The 17,369-nt window shown below is 32.6% G+C and overlaps 1 protein-coding gene across 4 annotated transcripts in view; it reads left to right on the top strand.

Annotated features, from left to right (window-relative positions):
• Positions 1–2,690: 2,690 nt before the first annotated feature.
• The window catches only part of LOC106470366 (protein bunched, class 2/F/G isoform-like), a 159,396-nt gene continuing 144,717 nt past the window's right edge, over positions 2,691–17,369 (top strand). For 3 of the 4 annotated variants that reach the window (XR_002613194.1, XR_002613193.1, XM_013930919.2), the window contains exon 1: positions 2,691–4,480. Coding sequence is in view for 2 of the 4 variants with exons in the window: in XM_013930919.2 (XP_013786373.1) it covers positions 2,940–4,480 (1,541 nt within the window). In the remaining 2 variants the exon portion in view is untranslated. Of the gene's footprint in view, positions 4,481–15,223; positions 15,256–17,369 lie in introns of those variants that run through there. The other variant, XM_022399693.1, reaches the window with a different exon arrangement.

Below are 17,369 nucleotides of genomic sequence, written 5' to 3'. Positions count from 1 at the left end.
GCAGTGGATGTTGAAGGATGGAGTCAAACAGCCTTTAGAGATTGCTTTTATACTCCAGTAGTAATTGTTGATTTTAGAAGGGTGAACTGGTACCTTGAATTAATGTATTTCCCTTATCATAAACAAATGATTGTGTGGAGGACATTGACACTGATGACAACAATAATGGAACTGGGGTGGTTTTATCATAGTTGCAGTATAAAGTATAATATGTGATATTGTGCAGTAGTCGTATATTTATGGCTCTGGATGCAGAAACTGTTCTATGCCAAAGAAATAGCTCCTTGGACTTGAATTTTTTGTAAAATACTATCACAACGAATTTTAATGTAAAGAGTTCACCATCCAAATGGAACATATTTCACTCAAGTGGTTGATGAACTTTGAAAATCTGAAAGGGATGATAGCACATCAGATGACTGTGTTATAAAACATGACTTTTCATAGTGTGTCACCTAGGCCCACAATGCTGAAATGTGAATGGACTGTATTGCCACATAAAGAGGCCTTTTCTTTTCATGGAATATCATGAACCTGGACACCATGTGGAAGTAGAAATAATTTCTGCCATAGTAACATCAAAGTCTGAAGTAGAAAATTCTATTAGTTGAGTGATTGGAACTCCAGGAAGAACAACTGAAAGACTCAGGTCGAGCATGAGATTTCTTGTTGTGAAGCAAAGGATAACCCCACTAGCACAAATACGGGAATGTATTATGAATGCACATAACCTATGGTCAGTTACAAGTGTGAGAAAGTGTGCTGTACCATCACTAAACCATTAAGCCATGGCTGTGTTGTAGCTAGGATCAGGAAGCTTATTTCACAGTGTTTCATTTTTGTAGTATGTATCAATCCTTATAAAGGGGTTTCCATTGTATGCTTTTACAATTTAAGGATATTTTAATGTAATATATATATTAGTGAATTGTAAAGGGTTTTCTTTTTTTTTAATTAGCTATTTTATTATTACACAGGTGAGAGAAATATAATGCACTTCTTGACTAGTTAATGAGTGTAAAGCCAGTTGATTCTAAAGTTAAGTTTTATTGTCGGCTGGATGACAAGTTGAGAAGAGGGAAAAGTAAATAAGTGGTATACAGGTGTACACCAAACGTTTTTCTACCTACTTGTTTTAATGCATAAATGTTAAAATTTTTGGTTCATTCTTAATTTATGCAGTTTTCGCATAACACGTAATCCAGAAAACCGTTAAGTTGATTTTGCTCTAGCTGTAATTGTTCATTTGTTGTTTTCTATAGATAATACATGCTCTGCACGTCGAATCTGCTGTGATGCAAAAAGATCAATGACAGCAGTGTTCTTCATTGGTAGGGCAGATAATATCTATAAATTATTACCTCCCGTAAATTGATGTGAATAACCAGACCAATTAAGTAATAAACATTAGATTTAGATAATCTACGCAGGATCTCAGTCGAATTAGTTTATGGAAAGATATCACGAAGGAAGAACATCAGGTAATACATTCACAAGCTCAGTAGCATGCTGCTGTCCAATGTCTTAATGCAAGTACCTACACTGTGTTTTTGTTTTTGACATAAATAAAAATTGTTTCAATTATATATAACATATTGTTACGACAGTGGAAGTCACGTGACGCTTGTTACACGTCATGAGATTCTAGAAGGATCATGTCTGTTCGTGGCAACTCTAGTCTTTTCTACGCGCCCTCTATTCTTGTATATAAGCTCGCCAGACAATGGATCGGGACGAGAATAATTGCAGACAGAGAGATATAGAGACAGATAATCGAGTCAAGCCGTAAGTAAAGTGCGTGAATCGTTGTGAATTCTAGCGTCTGTTAAAGTTAAAGTGACTGTGGAAATTAAGTGTATTGCAAAGTTGTATTGAGAAAGAATAAACTAGTTTTATTTAAAAAAGGACTTGTATTGCTGAAGTTCTTCGGAAGGAATTTTTACGGGTAATTAACAAACGACCAGAGACGTAACAATATCATATCTAATCCGTTTATTTATTTACTTAAACTCGGTTAGCAGTTAATTTCAGACTTATTTTATAATTTAATCTGTCGATGCTCTAGTTATAAAGCCGCTCTACTTAATACTTTTTTGCTGAAATCAGTTTCACTTGAGATTATCACAATAATACCACTCTTTTTAAATTCTTTTTCAGAAAACAAAAACATAATGGTGTCTTCGAAGCTATTAATCTAAAAAAAAAAAGTGATACTTTTAATTATCAGATAAACTAGTTATAACCTGAGGAGATCATTTCCTGGAGATTTTCAATGCTAGTTTCTGAAATGAAAGCTTTATTTTTATTTTGATATTTTCTTTTGGTTATTGTTTATTTATCATTACTTAAAAATCGTATGTTGTGATTAATGATGTCTTAAATATATTGACATGTTTATTTTTTATGTGTATATATTTCTTGAACTGATTAATTACATCTTATTACAGTAAATTGTGCACTGTTATCAATAGCAACTAGACTCATTGGTGTAGCTCATTGATATTAACAGCTTGAAATATTAAAGATTTATAGAAGATTCTTTCTATTGGCACATTTCAAAGATTAGAGTACATTACCTTTTATATTTATACTTTAGTAATATTAAATTAAGTCAATGTTATGGACAGGTGGCGCTATGTTATGTGGTTGTGTTTCCCATCTTGCCCCTTTTTATACACATGTCGCCATTTTTGTGACTGAATACGTAAGAGTAGTTTATATTTTGAGGCTCCCTGTGTTGTAATTTTTAGTTTGAATGTGTGTGTATTTATTCTTATAGCAAAATATGAATCTATCTATCATGTTCAATGAATTATTGTTTATAAAAAGTGCTTGATCTTGCCAGAAACTTTAATTTAGTGAGTACTGGAGTTGACGAGTTAGTCAACAAAAGTCAAAACTCGGGAACCCGGGCCTTGCTCCAAGTCCAACTCCAAGTCATGGCTGAAAAAATCCGTGGTGATGCAGTTAGTAATGAAGAATCAAGAACGCTTACTGATAGATCAACTTCAGCAACCATTTATATTGATGCAAATCATAAAGACAGAGGTCAGTTATCGGCAGCAGCGGGGGAGTATCAAATTCATAAAAAGAAGCCAACATCTTTCCAAATTACAAGTGTAACTGTACAAGGATCACCTCGATTGAGTAATGATGCTGGAGAAGACAGTGCAGATGATCTTGACGAAAGTCATACTGAAGATATACATTCAGATGGGCAAGACAGCTCTAGATTTACTGAACTAGAAAATGATCAGCTTTCTGAAGATAGCATGATAAACAGTAATAGTAATAGCAACATAAGTGATAGATCTAAAGTGTCTCAGGCTGGGCCAGGCACAGAAACAATTTCCAGTCCATCCATTCCAGCAAAATTTGAGAATGTTGTTGAGACCACTAGTAATGTTAATATAATTGCTACAACCAGTGATTCCAAAGTAGGTGTAGATATTCCTTTAAATGTTTGTAATTCAAGTGATTTTGTGGGAAATGTGATAGATCCAGATGGTCAAAATGTCACATTGTCATTTGTGACGAGTTGCACGACCAGTAAATCTACTTGTACAGTAAGTGGCCAGATGCCCATGACATCTCTACCAGACCAATGGCAGAATCGTTTTAAAGTTGTTAAACTTGTCAGTAGTGAACCATTTAAACGGGGACGTTGGGTTTGTATGGATTTTACAAACCCACCTGCTGTGCAGGCAGATGTTTCTAAACAAGAACTTTCTACTGATCAAGGTAGTGCTTCTGGTGCTTCAAGTGCTGGAAGCTCAGCCACATCAGTGGTTAGTGAAAGTCAACCATTAGATACTGTAACACAAGTTCATGAAATTCCTGTAAGTCAACCTTATTCTGCTACTGGTAGCATATTGGCTGCAACAGATACTCCACACAGTTCTCAATCTGTATACGAGATTTATCTTCCAATGAATAATCAAATTTCTAGTGCTCAGCAGGTACCCCAGATGTCCATGGTTCAGAACTTTGGAATTAAAGCTGGCCAATCAGTTGTAGTTGACCCACAACAAACATTCTTGCCACAGCAAAGTCAAACTATGATAAATGCATCACAGAGCCAAACAAGCCAGCTTCAATCTCAACACCAGATACAACCTGGTCAGACAGTTTCTGCAATACCCCAACCTCCAACTCAACCAATAGTTCAGGTCTCAGAAACATTGCCTCAGCCTGTTGTTTCTCAACAGCATCCAACTCCACCTTCTCAGCCTACTTCGGGGCTGCATACACAATCCATGGGAAACATTCCAGATGCCTCACAATCCCAGCTATCACAGACTGTATGTAGTCAAGACCAGAACTACCAGGTTCCTAGTCAAATTAATAAAGCCTCTACGAGCAGTGATGTTAGTGCTCCAAATGTCATTACTACAGGAACTGCATCTGTGCCTCCTTTATCGAAAGCTCTTCCTGATACCTTAACTCTTGGAAGTGCGGGTGATGGTGAGGAAGCTGAAAGGTAGGAAGTTTCATGTTAATACAATAACTTGGGAGAGTTAGAAATAAATTATTAAAGAGTAGGAAATAAAGACATGGAGTTTAAGCTTTAATTCACGATGAAAATACTTGAATAATAATGAAAATTTTGTCTAAGAATATCTCTTTCTAATTCAATATGAAAAGTTACCAAAGTACTGAAAAAAGTCACTTAAGAAATGATAGAAAAAGTTATAGGCATCAATTATATTTAATCTATGAAATCCAATGAGAAGTATTTATTTAGAATAACAGAATTTTGACTAGGCTGTCCTATAATAGTACTATATTTTCAGTTCAACTGCTGATTAGTTCTTTTGATCCACATTGTGCTTATATTACATGTTATAAAAATAGATCCACTAGCACTTGAAAAAACAAGTACATTCTAGATCTTGAAGGGAAAATGTATGTTAAAAGTTATCCTGTGTATAACTAATTTCTCAGTTATAAGAATAAATATGCAAAATAGAGTAAAATAAAAAAATTATTGGGCTCCAGAACATTATCTGAAGAAATTCAAAGGCAACCAAATATCATTGCTACTGTTGTCTTCTGCAGATGCATGCATGTGTTAATGGCAAACTGGAAGTGTTCTTTTCTAAGGGATAACAAAAAGCCCTTTGGATCATTTAGACTATCCCAATTGCTGCAACTATCCTGCTCCAAATTATGTACATAGAGAAACCCATTTTTATATCCAATCCTGATCTCTCAAATACTCATCCAGTCTTCTCTTAAAGTCCTTGAGTATTGGAGCTTCTACTACATTTGAAGTTAAAGTATATCTGTATACTGAGTACTGTAATAAAAAAGTACTTTAACACTGCCTTAGCAAAATTTTCCATATCTCTTGCCTTTTTTTCTTTTTTTTTTCAGAAATGGTGTCACTTCTTTTCCATTTGGCATTATTGTTAGCATTATTACAGGTGTTGTTTTTTATGATTTCTTTCAAAATGTTACTTTGTGAGTCAGGTTTTCAAAATAGTGTTTACTTAAAAAAAATGTTCCTCAATTTCTGACACCAAATATTGAAATAAGCATCCATTAAGTTTTTATCAATTCCCATTTAACTTGGTTAAGTGATGGTCAATTGTTTTTTTTCTTGAAGAGCTATAGTTTGTTGTAAACTTAACTGTCAGCCATAATTATGTAGCTATACTTACAACTATTCAAAATAAATTGGTACATTCTTACCCCCTTTGCATTTATTTTTATTCTAAAGTTCAAGTACACTTCAGTTGTTCAATTCATTTTAGAATACTTAATTATTTCATTATGAGATTATGACATCTTTCACTACTAAAAATATCACCAAAACAAACACTTGACTCTCATTATTTGTAAATCAGAAGTAGTTCATATCCAAATTGTGGCTTTTTATATTCTACATTATGCTTCAGTCACAGCTAACTCAATAGAAATAATGTGAAGAAACTTTCATTTCCATTTATAGAAAAAATAAACATTTTGCACTTGTCACTTTACATCCTACCCATCTGATGTAGGCGTACTTGTAAAATCTTGTTATATCTCAGTTTTGAGCTAGATTTTTATAGCACTCTTGCATTTATAACTTCCAACTTTCCAACCTCAAATCAACAGTGACTACAAATCTTTAACATTGTTTAGTTTGATGAGGTTACTGGGATAACAGTTGTGGTGACCTTTTTTTTTTCCAAGGATGAAGCTTACAGAGTATCAAAGTGTTTTGTTAATTCTTAATTATTTGTGCATTATTATGCTGGTGTGTTATTACTTTTTTTTTTAATGTTTAGTGTCATAAACCTGTAAGTTAACCCATTGACAATGCCACCACAGTTTTAATGTGATACGAAGATCATGTGACTACTGTGTTGTAAACTGCACTAATTTCTGCTTTTATTTTCAACTTTATTTTGTAGCAAACTTCTAGGTTAAATAGTTGAAGTATTGATAGTTGATATCTTTTTTTTATTGTAAAACATTTCTCAAAGCAAGTTTTATGGATTTAAAATTTAAATTATTACTATTTATTACAGCCTGTTGTTTTTGTTTATTATTATCTTACAACTCACCAATATATATGGAAAACAAAATTCATATCAATAACAATCATATAGAGTATTAGCTTCAGCTACAGAAATGTTCTTATGATATAATAGATTTTTAAAGAATATGAAAATGACAAAAATAACTCATTCTTTGATGAATCTATTAAGGAGACTAACGAATGGTGTATGACATTAAATTTAGATAATGGACAATGTTTGTTGTACTATTAGTCAGAGGCATTATTTTGTAGGGAAAATATTTGTATTTTCTGTTGAATTACTACATACGGAATAACAAACTGTTACCATTAGATGTTGAGTCGTTTTGATTGGTTAATTTTAAAAGGTTGAATTGAAAACCATCCAGTGTAATTCCTGCTTTTGAACAGGAGGAATCAAGGATGATCTGGGATAATATATGCTTTTAGTTTAGCTTCTGTTGTAATAAAATTTGTGAAATATTTTGCGTGAGTTACTTAGGAATGGATTTAGGAAGTTGGAACTTGAGCAATAATTATCCTCAAATCTTAATGGAAGGGGGTGCAATGAAAGATATGCAATGTCTACTGAGGTTCCTTCAAATAATGATAAAAAAGAAGAAACCTTATGAAAGAGAACAAGAAAACTTTACTGTCATACCAAGTATTTTTATTAAATTTTAGTTTTTACTGCATGAACTTTGACAATAGATTCCTATATCTGCTAACAACAGAAGATAAATCTAATATGCTAGTATTTTTTTTTTCAGTCCTTTCTTTTTAAAATTTTGACATTAGCAGTCTTTTGTAAAATCACCAGAGCTGCTCCAATTGTCAAGCAATTTTTAATTTAAATAACCTATAAAACCTCACTGATATCTTAGATTTATAAAAAATTTAGGACAAATGTCATCAATGCTGGAAACTTTACTTTTAAGAAACTTCCAAAGCTCTTTTGAAAACTTTTTTTTCTATTCACAGTAATGTAATTTAAAGAAAGCTACCCTTTACCTTAAAAACAAAAATGCTTTTTCATTTTAATTATTATTATAAATCTAAAATATTTTCTTTGTTCACTGTCAAAAAGTATTTTTTGAATTTTATAAATGTCCAGTAATATTTTAATTTTTATTTAAAACAACAACAATAAACTCCTGGCACTTTTGAAAGGTGAACATCTTTTCTTTAGGGGTAAAGGTAGATTCTTCTAACCAGATTTAGTGGTTTGAGTTAAAAGGCTTTTGAATTTCATTGCTTTTTCGAGCTTTCCCTTTTTTTTGTAATAAATCTCAGATATAAACTAGCTTTTCTAAAAAAAGCTTAGCACTGTCATTCTATTTAAGAATAATTTTTGATTTGACTACAATATTTGAACGAAATACAAAATTTTTAAGATAGTTTGATTAAACAAGTCAGAGTTTTGATTTAGATATTTCTTTATACATCAGAAAATTTTTTGGTTACATCATACCTTTCAGTTCATAAAAGTTGGCTTTCTTAAAATGTCTTAATAATTAGCTTATTTTTATTAATAGCATAAATAATCTATCACTGATCTTATCGAGAAATTAATAGAAAATACCAGTAAACTTCTTTCCATGTTTTTTCTTCTTACCTGAAAATTAGACCTGAGAAGTTAGTGGAATTTGATAATTAATTGTCAAGCTAATTAATTGATTTCATTCAACTAATAATTTATTCTCAAATAAGACTTGGATATTTGGAATAATAAAAAATAGTAATAATTGGAAACACTGCTTTTGATTACTTTTGTGATATTATTTAGAAGAAGCTGATATAGTTGTCTAATTGTTTAACAAACTTTTTGCAGTTTTCATTCTATGCCCATATCATAGTTTAAGAAGCATTGGTATGGTTAGATAGTTGTTTAACTTTAATTTAATAAGAGGATAAGTTGATAGTAAAATGTTCTTGATTTTTCCTTTTACTTTGATACCATGAGTACCAGTGATAGGACTCTTGGCAACACTGAAGCCTGGAATCTTGGGAGTGTAAACTTTATTAGGATATTTAATATTGAAGATGAAGACAGTTGATAAAACACAAAACATTTTATTTATAAGGTTCAAACATTTCAGAATAACTTATTCCATCTTAAGCAAAATCTGAAAATTGTGTTACAAAGATGATTATTACTAAAAATTATAATATAATAACGTAATCATTAGTTTACTTAGTTATTAAGAAAAACGGTAAATGGATGGATGAAACAATGTTTATATATACATATTATACAACAGCTGAGTTAAGTGTGAAAACTTAGAACAATTTTAGATCTAAAGAGCTTTGTGAGTCGTTAAGGGTTGGACAGCCTTTAGTTATGAATAGATTTTCTTTGATGTAGAGGTCAAGGTCTGAAGATCCTGCGGTGATGACAGAGAAATCGTTAAATGAAATATTGTGACCTGAGGTTTCAGAATGTGAGCGAATGTATGAGTGGCTGGGTTTAAGTAGTGGATGTTTGGTTCTGTTAGATACTCCTAAATGTTCACAGACTGTACATTTTAAGTGGCATTTCATTTTGTCAATGTACGTGACCTTACAGTCACTACACATATATTTATACTCAAGTACCTAAACTTCTACATTCATGGCTTGTGATTACTTCATCATGAAAATTACAGCAAGAGCTAGTAACTTTATAAGCTTTGTGAATTAGAATGTTTATTGAATTCATTTTGAACAACTGGGTATAAATGTATTGAAGTGACAATACAGACCAGAAAATGTTGGTTTGTGGTAATCTCTAGTTTTGAACCTGTTGTTCAGTTTGATGACCTTTTACATAAAAAAAAAAGGTAATTTCCATTCTCCTTGTTCTTTAACTGTAAACTTGATATTCTTGTGTTTAGAACTTAAGTAATCTTGTAAGGCTTAAATTCAGATGGAGAGGACTGTAACCAATTAGTTTCATGATGAGACAAAAATTAATTAGTTAAGACAGTAGCAAGTGGTGAGCCTATGTGCACACTGTCAAGTTGATCATATGTCCTATTGTTAAACACAAAGTGAGATTCTTTGGTAGCAATTTCAAACAGTTTTGTGTATTGATTTTTAGTTAAGCCATTAACTGTAGTGCCATCAGGAGATAAATTACTACTTAATTTGATTACTTCATCAAGTGAGGTATTGGTGTACAACGACTCTCAAAACTGATTATCTCTACAGATTGATCAAATTTCATTTGTTTGATGAAATCAAAGGGATCTTCCGATACGGAACTTCCCTTAGCTCACAATATTAGCTATTTTCATTCATTGCTGCCCTCTATATGCAAACATTTTTATTATGCATGCTACAATCCTTCCATGCCCTTCTATTAGAATTGAATGAATCCAACAGGTCTCTCATGCAAATCATCACGTGTCACTTCACCACCAATAGGATAATAGTACACTCATATCACTACCTCTATGCGCCTCTACCGAACTATCACTTCTTGTTTGGCAGCACTTGCACTTGGACACTTTCTTTTTCACCTTGATTGGTGTTTGAGATTGAATTAGTTCTTGAAGTGGTTTAATTTCACACAGTTCACGTACTCTTGTTCTAGTCACATTTATTTCTTACTTCAAACACTATTGTCAACTAATACAACATGATTTTGAAGTAAATGTCACCAGTGCATGTGTCTCACAATTGATAAGTGCTCTACCAGGCGCTGGTGACCCTTCAGAAGATTTGTCTGCATTTATTCGCAGGGAGATTGAACTTTGTATGGGTCAGCCTCCATCTCCAGACATTGCCCCAATTCTTCCTAAACCTGTGGAACCTTGGCAGGCCAACAAGGACTTTGATCTCCTGTTCCCACCTCCAGAATTTGCCGTGCCTTCCCATACCCTTCCTGAGGATTCTGTTCCAACATTATTTCTCTGGTGTGTGATGCTTTATCCCTTGCTTGCATATCTTATGACCTGCATCCTTCATTACTGCATGATTATACATCCCAACCCTTTTTGGTTTTTCCCTGACATTTGGGTACATGATGAACAATTCAACTCTCAGGGTGATGGTGTTAGTATGCCTTTATCCCCACAGGCTTTGGTTCAGTCTGCCCTCGCATATCATAGGACTGACTGTCTATATCTTGACCAACAAGTGTTAGGTTCTGTTTTACCTATTTAGGGAGCAGGCACTGAATCTCCCATTAGTCTCACCTATGCCCAATTTCCTTGCCTCTGTCTTACCCTCACAACTTCTTTTGCAGTACCTTTCCTCAATCCATTTTCTGGCTGAGGCTCTTTGCAGAAATCCTGAGGTATTTTATGTGGACATCCTCTTCCTTCTTACCTCCACATTGGTTGGTTTGTCATCTTCGGCTCTGGTTTTACAAATGTGGTGTATCTGTTGTTGGTACCTTTTAGGTCGTGATGCTGTTTACCTGCTCCTTATCTTCTGGATTTGCTTATGGCTCCATTTTTAAGATGTTTCATTATTGATATGGTCTCAGGTGGGATCTGTCCAGCAACGATCTACCTTTTCCGATCACGTAGCCTGTTTATCTTAGTTGGAGCATAATATGGTACAAATTCTGGTTTACCATCCTTCCCCCCTTCCCAGCTCTTACCTGTCCCTCCTTCTTGCAGTGCCACATCTCATCTTTTTCTCAATGATGCACGACATGCTGCTACCAGTTTCTGTGACTACCTAGTGGGTTTGGGCCTGGTGGGAACTCAACTTGTGACCTTTATTCTTTGGTAGTGAAAGGAGTGAGATGTCAAATGCATTTCACCCCTTTGATTGGGAGGCCTCATCCTACACTTGCATGGATGTTGGTACCTCACGGGCTGGTTTTGGATTTCAAGTGAACCAATCAACTAAAGTTCTCACACAGGTTTAGAGTTGTCTATCTTCCTCCTCCTGTGTTGTGGGTCACAGCAGGGATACATGGGATTATCCCAGTAATATCCGTGGCTCTTCCTTGTTCTCTTTTGTTACATGGATGTTATTGCCCTTTGGGTGGTCCTGACCTGTTTCATGGTCGTGGGTGTTGATTGCTTGAGATAGACTTCCTTTTGACACCAGATGTCAATTTCCCGGATCTATAGCTCAGAGCTAATCCTGTGTAATATCTAGAAATCAGAATGGTTTTCAGTTCCCCAGTTCTTGGGTTTGAGGTGAAGACGGTATGATCCTCATCCTGCCCTCACGTGGATGTTGGTACACCGCGAAGAGGTTTTAGATATAATTGACTTACCAAGTATGGTATACTGCACCCTAGTCATTCTACACCATGGGACACATCCTCATTTACCATCTTTTCTTTTTGTGGGATTGGGTTACTATATCTTTCTCTGATTAGGGTTACTTTCCTACCGCATTCTTTCCCTCTCTAATTTGCTTCTCTAATTTTCCGCTATGATTTCTTACACATTCCACATATGGTTGAAGAATATACATGGATCAGAAGTGATGCAGTTCCCCTCTTTGGATTTGGCTCTCTCATCTCTCTCTCTCATAGGTATCCTTCAGATGCTTACAGGGGGTATGTCTGTTCTTCTCTCACACTGGTTTCTCCTTCTAATCAAGGCAGGATTCTAGTGAGCGGAGGGTAGTACCGTATTGGAAGTTATAATTTTCCTATACTGAAAATATATTTCCGATAGGTACTTCCCTCCACTCACACTTCCCACCCATCCTCCCTACTCACTTCTGGTTCTTCCATCACCTGCCAAATTTTGAAGTGATAGTTTGGTAGAGGTGCATAGAGGAAGTCACATGCATCATGGGTGTACTATTCTCCTACTGGTGAAAAGTAACATATGATTATTTGCATGAGAGACACTTTGGAATCATTTGAGTCCAATAGGTGGTATGTGGAAGGCTTATGGCACGCGTAATAAAAAGTTCGCACATAGAGAGCAGCAATGAACAAGAATAGCTAAACTTGTGAGAAAAGGGAAGTACCTATCAGAAATACATTTTCAGTATAGGAAAATTATAACTTTGACACTAAAGCAATTCTCAGTAAATGAACGAGAATAGCTAATCTTGTGAGAAAAGGGAAGTATCTATTGGAAATACATTTTCAGTATAGGAAAATTATAACTTTGACACTAAAGTCGTTCTCAGTAAATGGAAGTAACAATTTACATAAGAAACCAACTAATTTATAACTGTGTGTTCCTATGTTAGACACAATAGGCCTGATCAATACACCTGCTTTATGTAACTTAGACCAGATAGAGTACCACTGTGTGATCGAACCCACAAGTCAAATCTGGTTGTATATTTGAAATGAAATCACATTTTATTTCATTAGTTTAGTTGGAGTTTATTTTCTTTTATTTCATGGGATCTTGATCTAAAATTTTAGCCTTACTGGAATCATTTAAAATGGTACAGACTTTACCAAGGTAATTATGTTTATTGAGAATGACAACTCCATTTTGTTTGTCTGGATTTAGGACACTAAATTATTTAATTTTTTAACTTATTCAGTGCTATTACTTCATCATTTTACACATTACTATAATTATAAGCATAAAATCCTAGTAAGGATTTTCCTGATATTTCATTGTCAAAGTATTTCCATTTTTTTTTTACCAGATAAAGATTTAGTTTCAGTAACTTTTACAAATAAGCCGGTATATTTGGTTTTATCAGACGTTATAGCAATTTCTCAGCCACATGATAAAACTTTTCATGATTGATTAAAATGTGGTGAAATAGATTATGTATGCCTTTAGATGGGTTCTCAGCAAATGTGATTATGATGTGCTTATCTCTCTTTAGCTTGTGTAATTTCTTTAAATGGATGAATTAACATTGTAATAAGCTTTACTTGTTCTGCATCTCAGTGGTTTATTTTAAATATGCCTATTCCAAGTAGCTAATTTGTTGTTTCAACACAGAAAGATCAAATACAAATGACTCAAGTGATTTTTTCTTTTAAATTATTTTTTTTCAGTAATTTTTTGTTTAAAATTTTTTTCTGGATGACATGGTATTGTTTACTGAACTTCAGGTCGATGTTGGATACTCGACATGATATTGTTTACAGAACCCTTAGTTGGTATTGGACACTTTAAGATGCAAACATCCAAAGCTAAAAAAATCAATGTGTAACAAGTTCTTTTGAAATTTTGTATATGGCTTTTTCAATAATGGTTTATTGTGACAATAGTAATAGGTAGGTGTTTTGGAAATATAAATTTTAGAATAAACAAGAAATGAGAGTTGTAAATGCATATCATTACAAATGCTTGCTGACTAAGTTGGTACAGTTATCAGTATAAGTATTTGACATTTAAATTGTAATTATATATCAAAAGTTAGAAATTGACAGAATGCATAAAACTCCATGATATGGAATATAGATGATAAAAGTATGTGGCTACGTACGTCAAAGCAATCAGTTAAACATCCCTTTGAAATAAAAGCAAATATCAATTTAATTGCAATTTTCATTGATCAAAGATATTACGTGATACTGATCGGTATATTCAATACTCACATGTAATAAACTAATCAAGTTAATTGCCCAGTTCTATTTCCAAATTAAGTTTTAATCAGTCTTTTCATTTAGAAATTTTTATTTTACTTCACTTTCTCCACTATACAGCTATTTCTCCAGTTTTCTTCCTACAGAAACTTGTGATACTATTTGTTAACAAACTTTTTCATTTCATGAGACCCCTTCCACCAATAGCATCAGTTACCTTCATTTGTATTTTTTTATGTAGTAAGGTCTCTCACTGTGCCAGCTACATACATGTGTAACACACTTTTCTTCAGTAATTAACCATTCTGTTAAATCATGTGAATATAATGAGGTTGGAATGCTACTATTATACATTAATCAAATTGTTGAAATTCCTAAGAAACTAGATAAAAATGCAATGTTTAAAACATAATAGGCCTAGTATTAATGTCTTATGACAAGTATAATTATTATCATGATTTGCCAGTTTGTAAAAAGCATTCACACTAGAATTTTTAATTTTCTCATCTGCTATTTTCTAACTGTAATAACATTTCAACATCTACATTATATTGGTTTTCCTGTGATTTTCTTGCTTTTCCTGCCATGAGGTTCTCCTTGTTAAATGTTACATGATTTTGAAGATAGACATTGCAGCTTTCAAATGAAATTGCTACATGATGAATTCCAAAAAATAGGATAGAACATGTCTGCAAGTAATGCCACAGGAAACAAAATGCAGACAAAAAATCTAAATTTTATTGAAAACTATATGGTAGTGAATTAGATTAAAAGAGCAATGTGAAAGTAATTTTAGTCTGCATTCCTACAATACATTATAAAGCAATTTTCTATGTCCTTGTTGTTAAAAAAAAAGTGCTGGTAATTTTTTAAACATCTGGATCAAGAATGTGGTGAGACTGCAGATAAAAAAAGAACTTTGATATAGTATGTAGTTTCAGTAACAAGCAAAATGTAAGAATCAGAGACTAGTTGTGAAGAAACTTAGACTAAAGTTGAATGCTAATTTGCCACATATTTGAGTAAATATACTAAATAAGTTCTTGGTCATTAAAACTGTTAACTGTAAGAATGATTAAAGATCTTGTATACATGTAAAACTTAAAAAACATGTGCAATCAGTTTGAAGGTTTGTTGTGAAGAATTGTATTTTCCTTTTTCAATATTATTTGAGAAATTTGTTATTAATAATCATCATTTATTTCTTATTTGTTTAAAAAGTAATCTTTATTATACTCCGAAACTGACAGAATTTAGTTTTGGTGTAAGTTTCTTCTTAGTGGATGGAGTAGGAATATCATTATGCTGAGATGGGCAAATAGCCTTGGTTAAGAAATTTATATAAGGTTCATAAAACAGACTTCAGTATTAAAGGTAATTGATTTTGGTTCCAGACTTATTTGTAAGTAAAAGTTGTTTCTTTATTAGAAATGAATGTATGGAATTGTTTACTTGATGATAGTGTGTGTGTGTATATGTTGTTAGTTTTACATGTGTCTAATAGACCCCTAGGTTGATGTTGAACATTGATATTTGCTGACACTTTCTAATTTTGAGCTGCATATTTACTTTTTGTATTGATTCATTCATGTGGTTGTACCTTTTATTTATTGTAAGTGTATTAATCCCATTCAAATCTGATAATTCAATGTATCGAATAACTTGTTACTTATGATTTCAAACATGATTTCTTATAACAAATTATTTTTCACTAACAATGTTTACTCTCTGTTCAAAAGAAAAGTAGTTGTTTCAGAGCATCTCTTTACACTGATAATTTGCAAGTGATGACTTATACACTCTAAATGGGATGTATGGATATGTCTAATTCAAATTGGGTGAGGTAAAATCTGATTTTGAAACGGTTATGACACAAAATAATTCTCAATATATCAAATTGTTTCTAAAGAAAGAGTTAATAACAAGAAAAATGTAGCCCTTCACATCTTTTCCAGTGTAACATGTTTTTTCTAATTGTCAAAATTAAACTAAGTACTTTGCATTATAAGTAATTTTATAATGAAATCTAAAGATTTTAAAGAATTATATTCATATTATCTATTTCATGTGCACATTATTTGCATGGGTGTAGTCATTTTGTTTCATAGTGGGTGGAGTAGGAATATCATTATGCTGAGATGGGCAAATAGATTGGTGCCTTGGTTAAGAAATTTGCACAAGGTTCATAAAGCAGACTTCCTTATTAAGGACAATTGATTTTGGTTGCAGACTTGTTTGTCTGTTAGAAATGAATATATATAGAATTTTATACCTGATGATTGTGTGTATGCTGGTTTGGTTTTGATGCTCTTGTTAATTGTTTTGGTGATTGGAATGCTAATAAACTTGTTAAACTAAATATCCTTCAATCACTGCTCCTTTCTATATTTCTATTAGTTATGATGGTTGGTTAAAGTTTCTTTCAGAACCTGCTCTAATCTATACATAATGAATTCTTCAGCAAGTTTTATTTCTGGAAAATGCAAGTATATTTACAGATAACTTTTGTAACATACCGTATTTTTCGGAATATAAGATGCACCCTTATTTTGAAGACAAAGTTTTAGGGGAAGAAAAGCTACAGTCGCATTTGAAAGATTTTTATTTAGCAAAAATTCAATTTGATACTTTAAAACTTAGCATATATTGTTCTAAACACAAAAGAGCTCAAAACATCAAAATAAAAAAATACTGTAAATCAAAAAAAGGTTTACTGTTATTTAGTTTGCTTCAAAACCTAAAAAATCTTCATTGCTTTCACTGTAATTTGTTTTTTTATTATTTAGGGAGCATTATAAATAGTTATGTTTTTAAAAGAAAAAACTACTATTTTTATAAATAACACATTCAATTGAACTAAATTATGCATGCCTATTTAAATATATTTACACATGGCTTGTGTATATCATATATATACATATATAGTATTTATACCTTTGGTGTATAGGACGCAAGCAGATTTTGACATCAAATTTTGGGGTAAAAAAGTGCATCTTATACACCGAAAAAAATATGGTAATCACAAATTGCAGAAAGATATTCATAAAATTTAAAAGTTTTGTAATATTCTAGAGGTAAAAGTAGACCTGAAGTAATGGGGTGTGTTAAGTCTAATTGTATCCAAAATATAAATGTTATTATTGGTATAAATGAAAAATAAGCTGCATTCTGAAATGTATATAACAGTAGTTTTCTAACTTTATGATGCCATGGAACCACAGCCCTTAAACCATCTTTAAAGCCTCATTAGAAGTTTTCTTCCTCTCTTTTCATATATACATATACATAGGCAAATTTATGTTTTTGCTGTTGCAAGGTGTTTATCTGATAATTTAATGATACATTGGGATATAGTAATGCTATTTTTTTGTTGTATAAAAAATTGTTTGATATTTA

The sequence above is a fragment of the Limulus polyphemus genome, unplaced genomic scaffold (assembly GCF_000517525.1).
Source record: "Limulus polyphemus unplaced genomic scaffold, Limulus_polyphemus-2.1.2 Scaffold103, whole genome shotgun sequence".
NCBI classification, from domain to species: Eukaryota; Metazoa; Arthropoda; class Merostomata; order Xiphosura; family Limulidae; genus Limulus; species Limulus polyphemus.
This window is presented reverse-complemented; position numbering and strand designations above follow the sequence as displayed.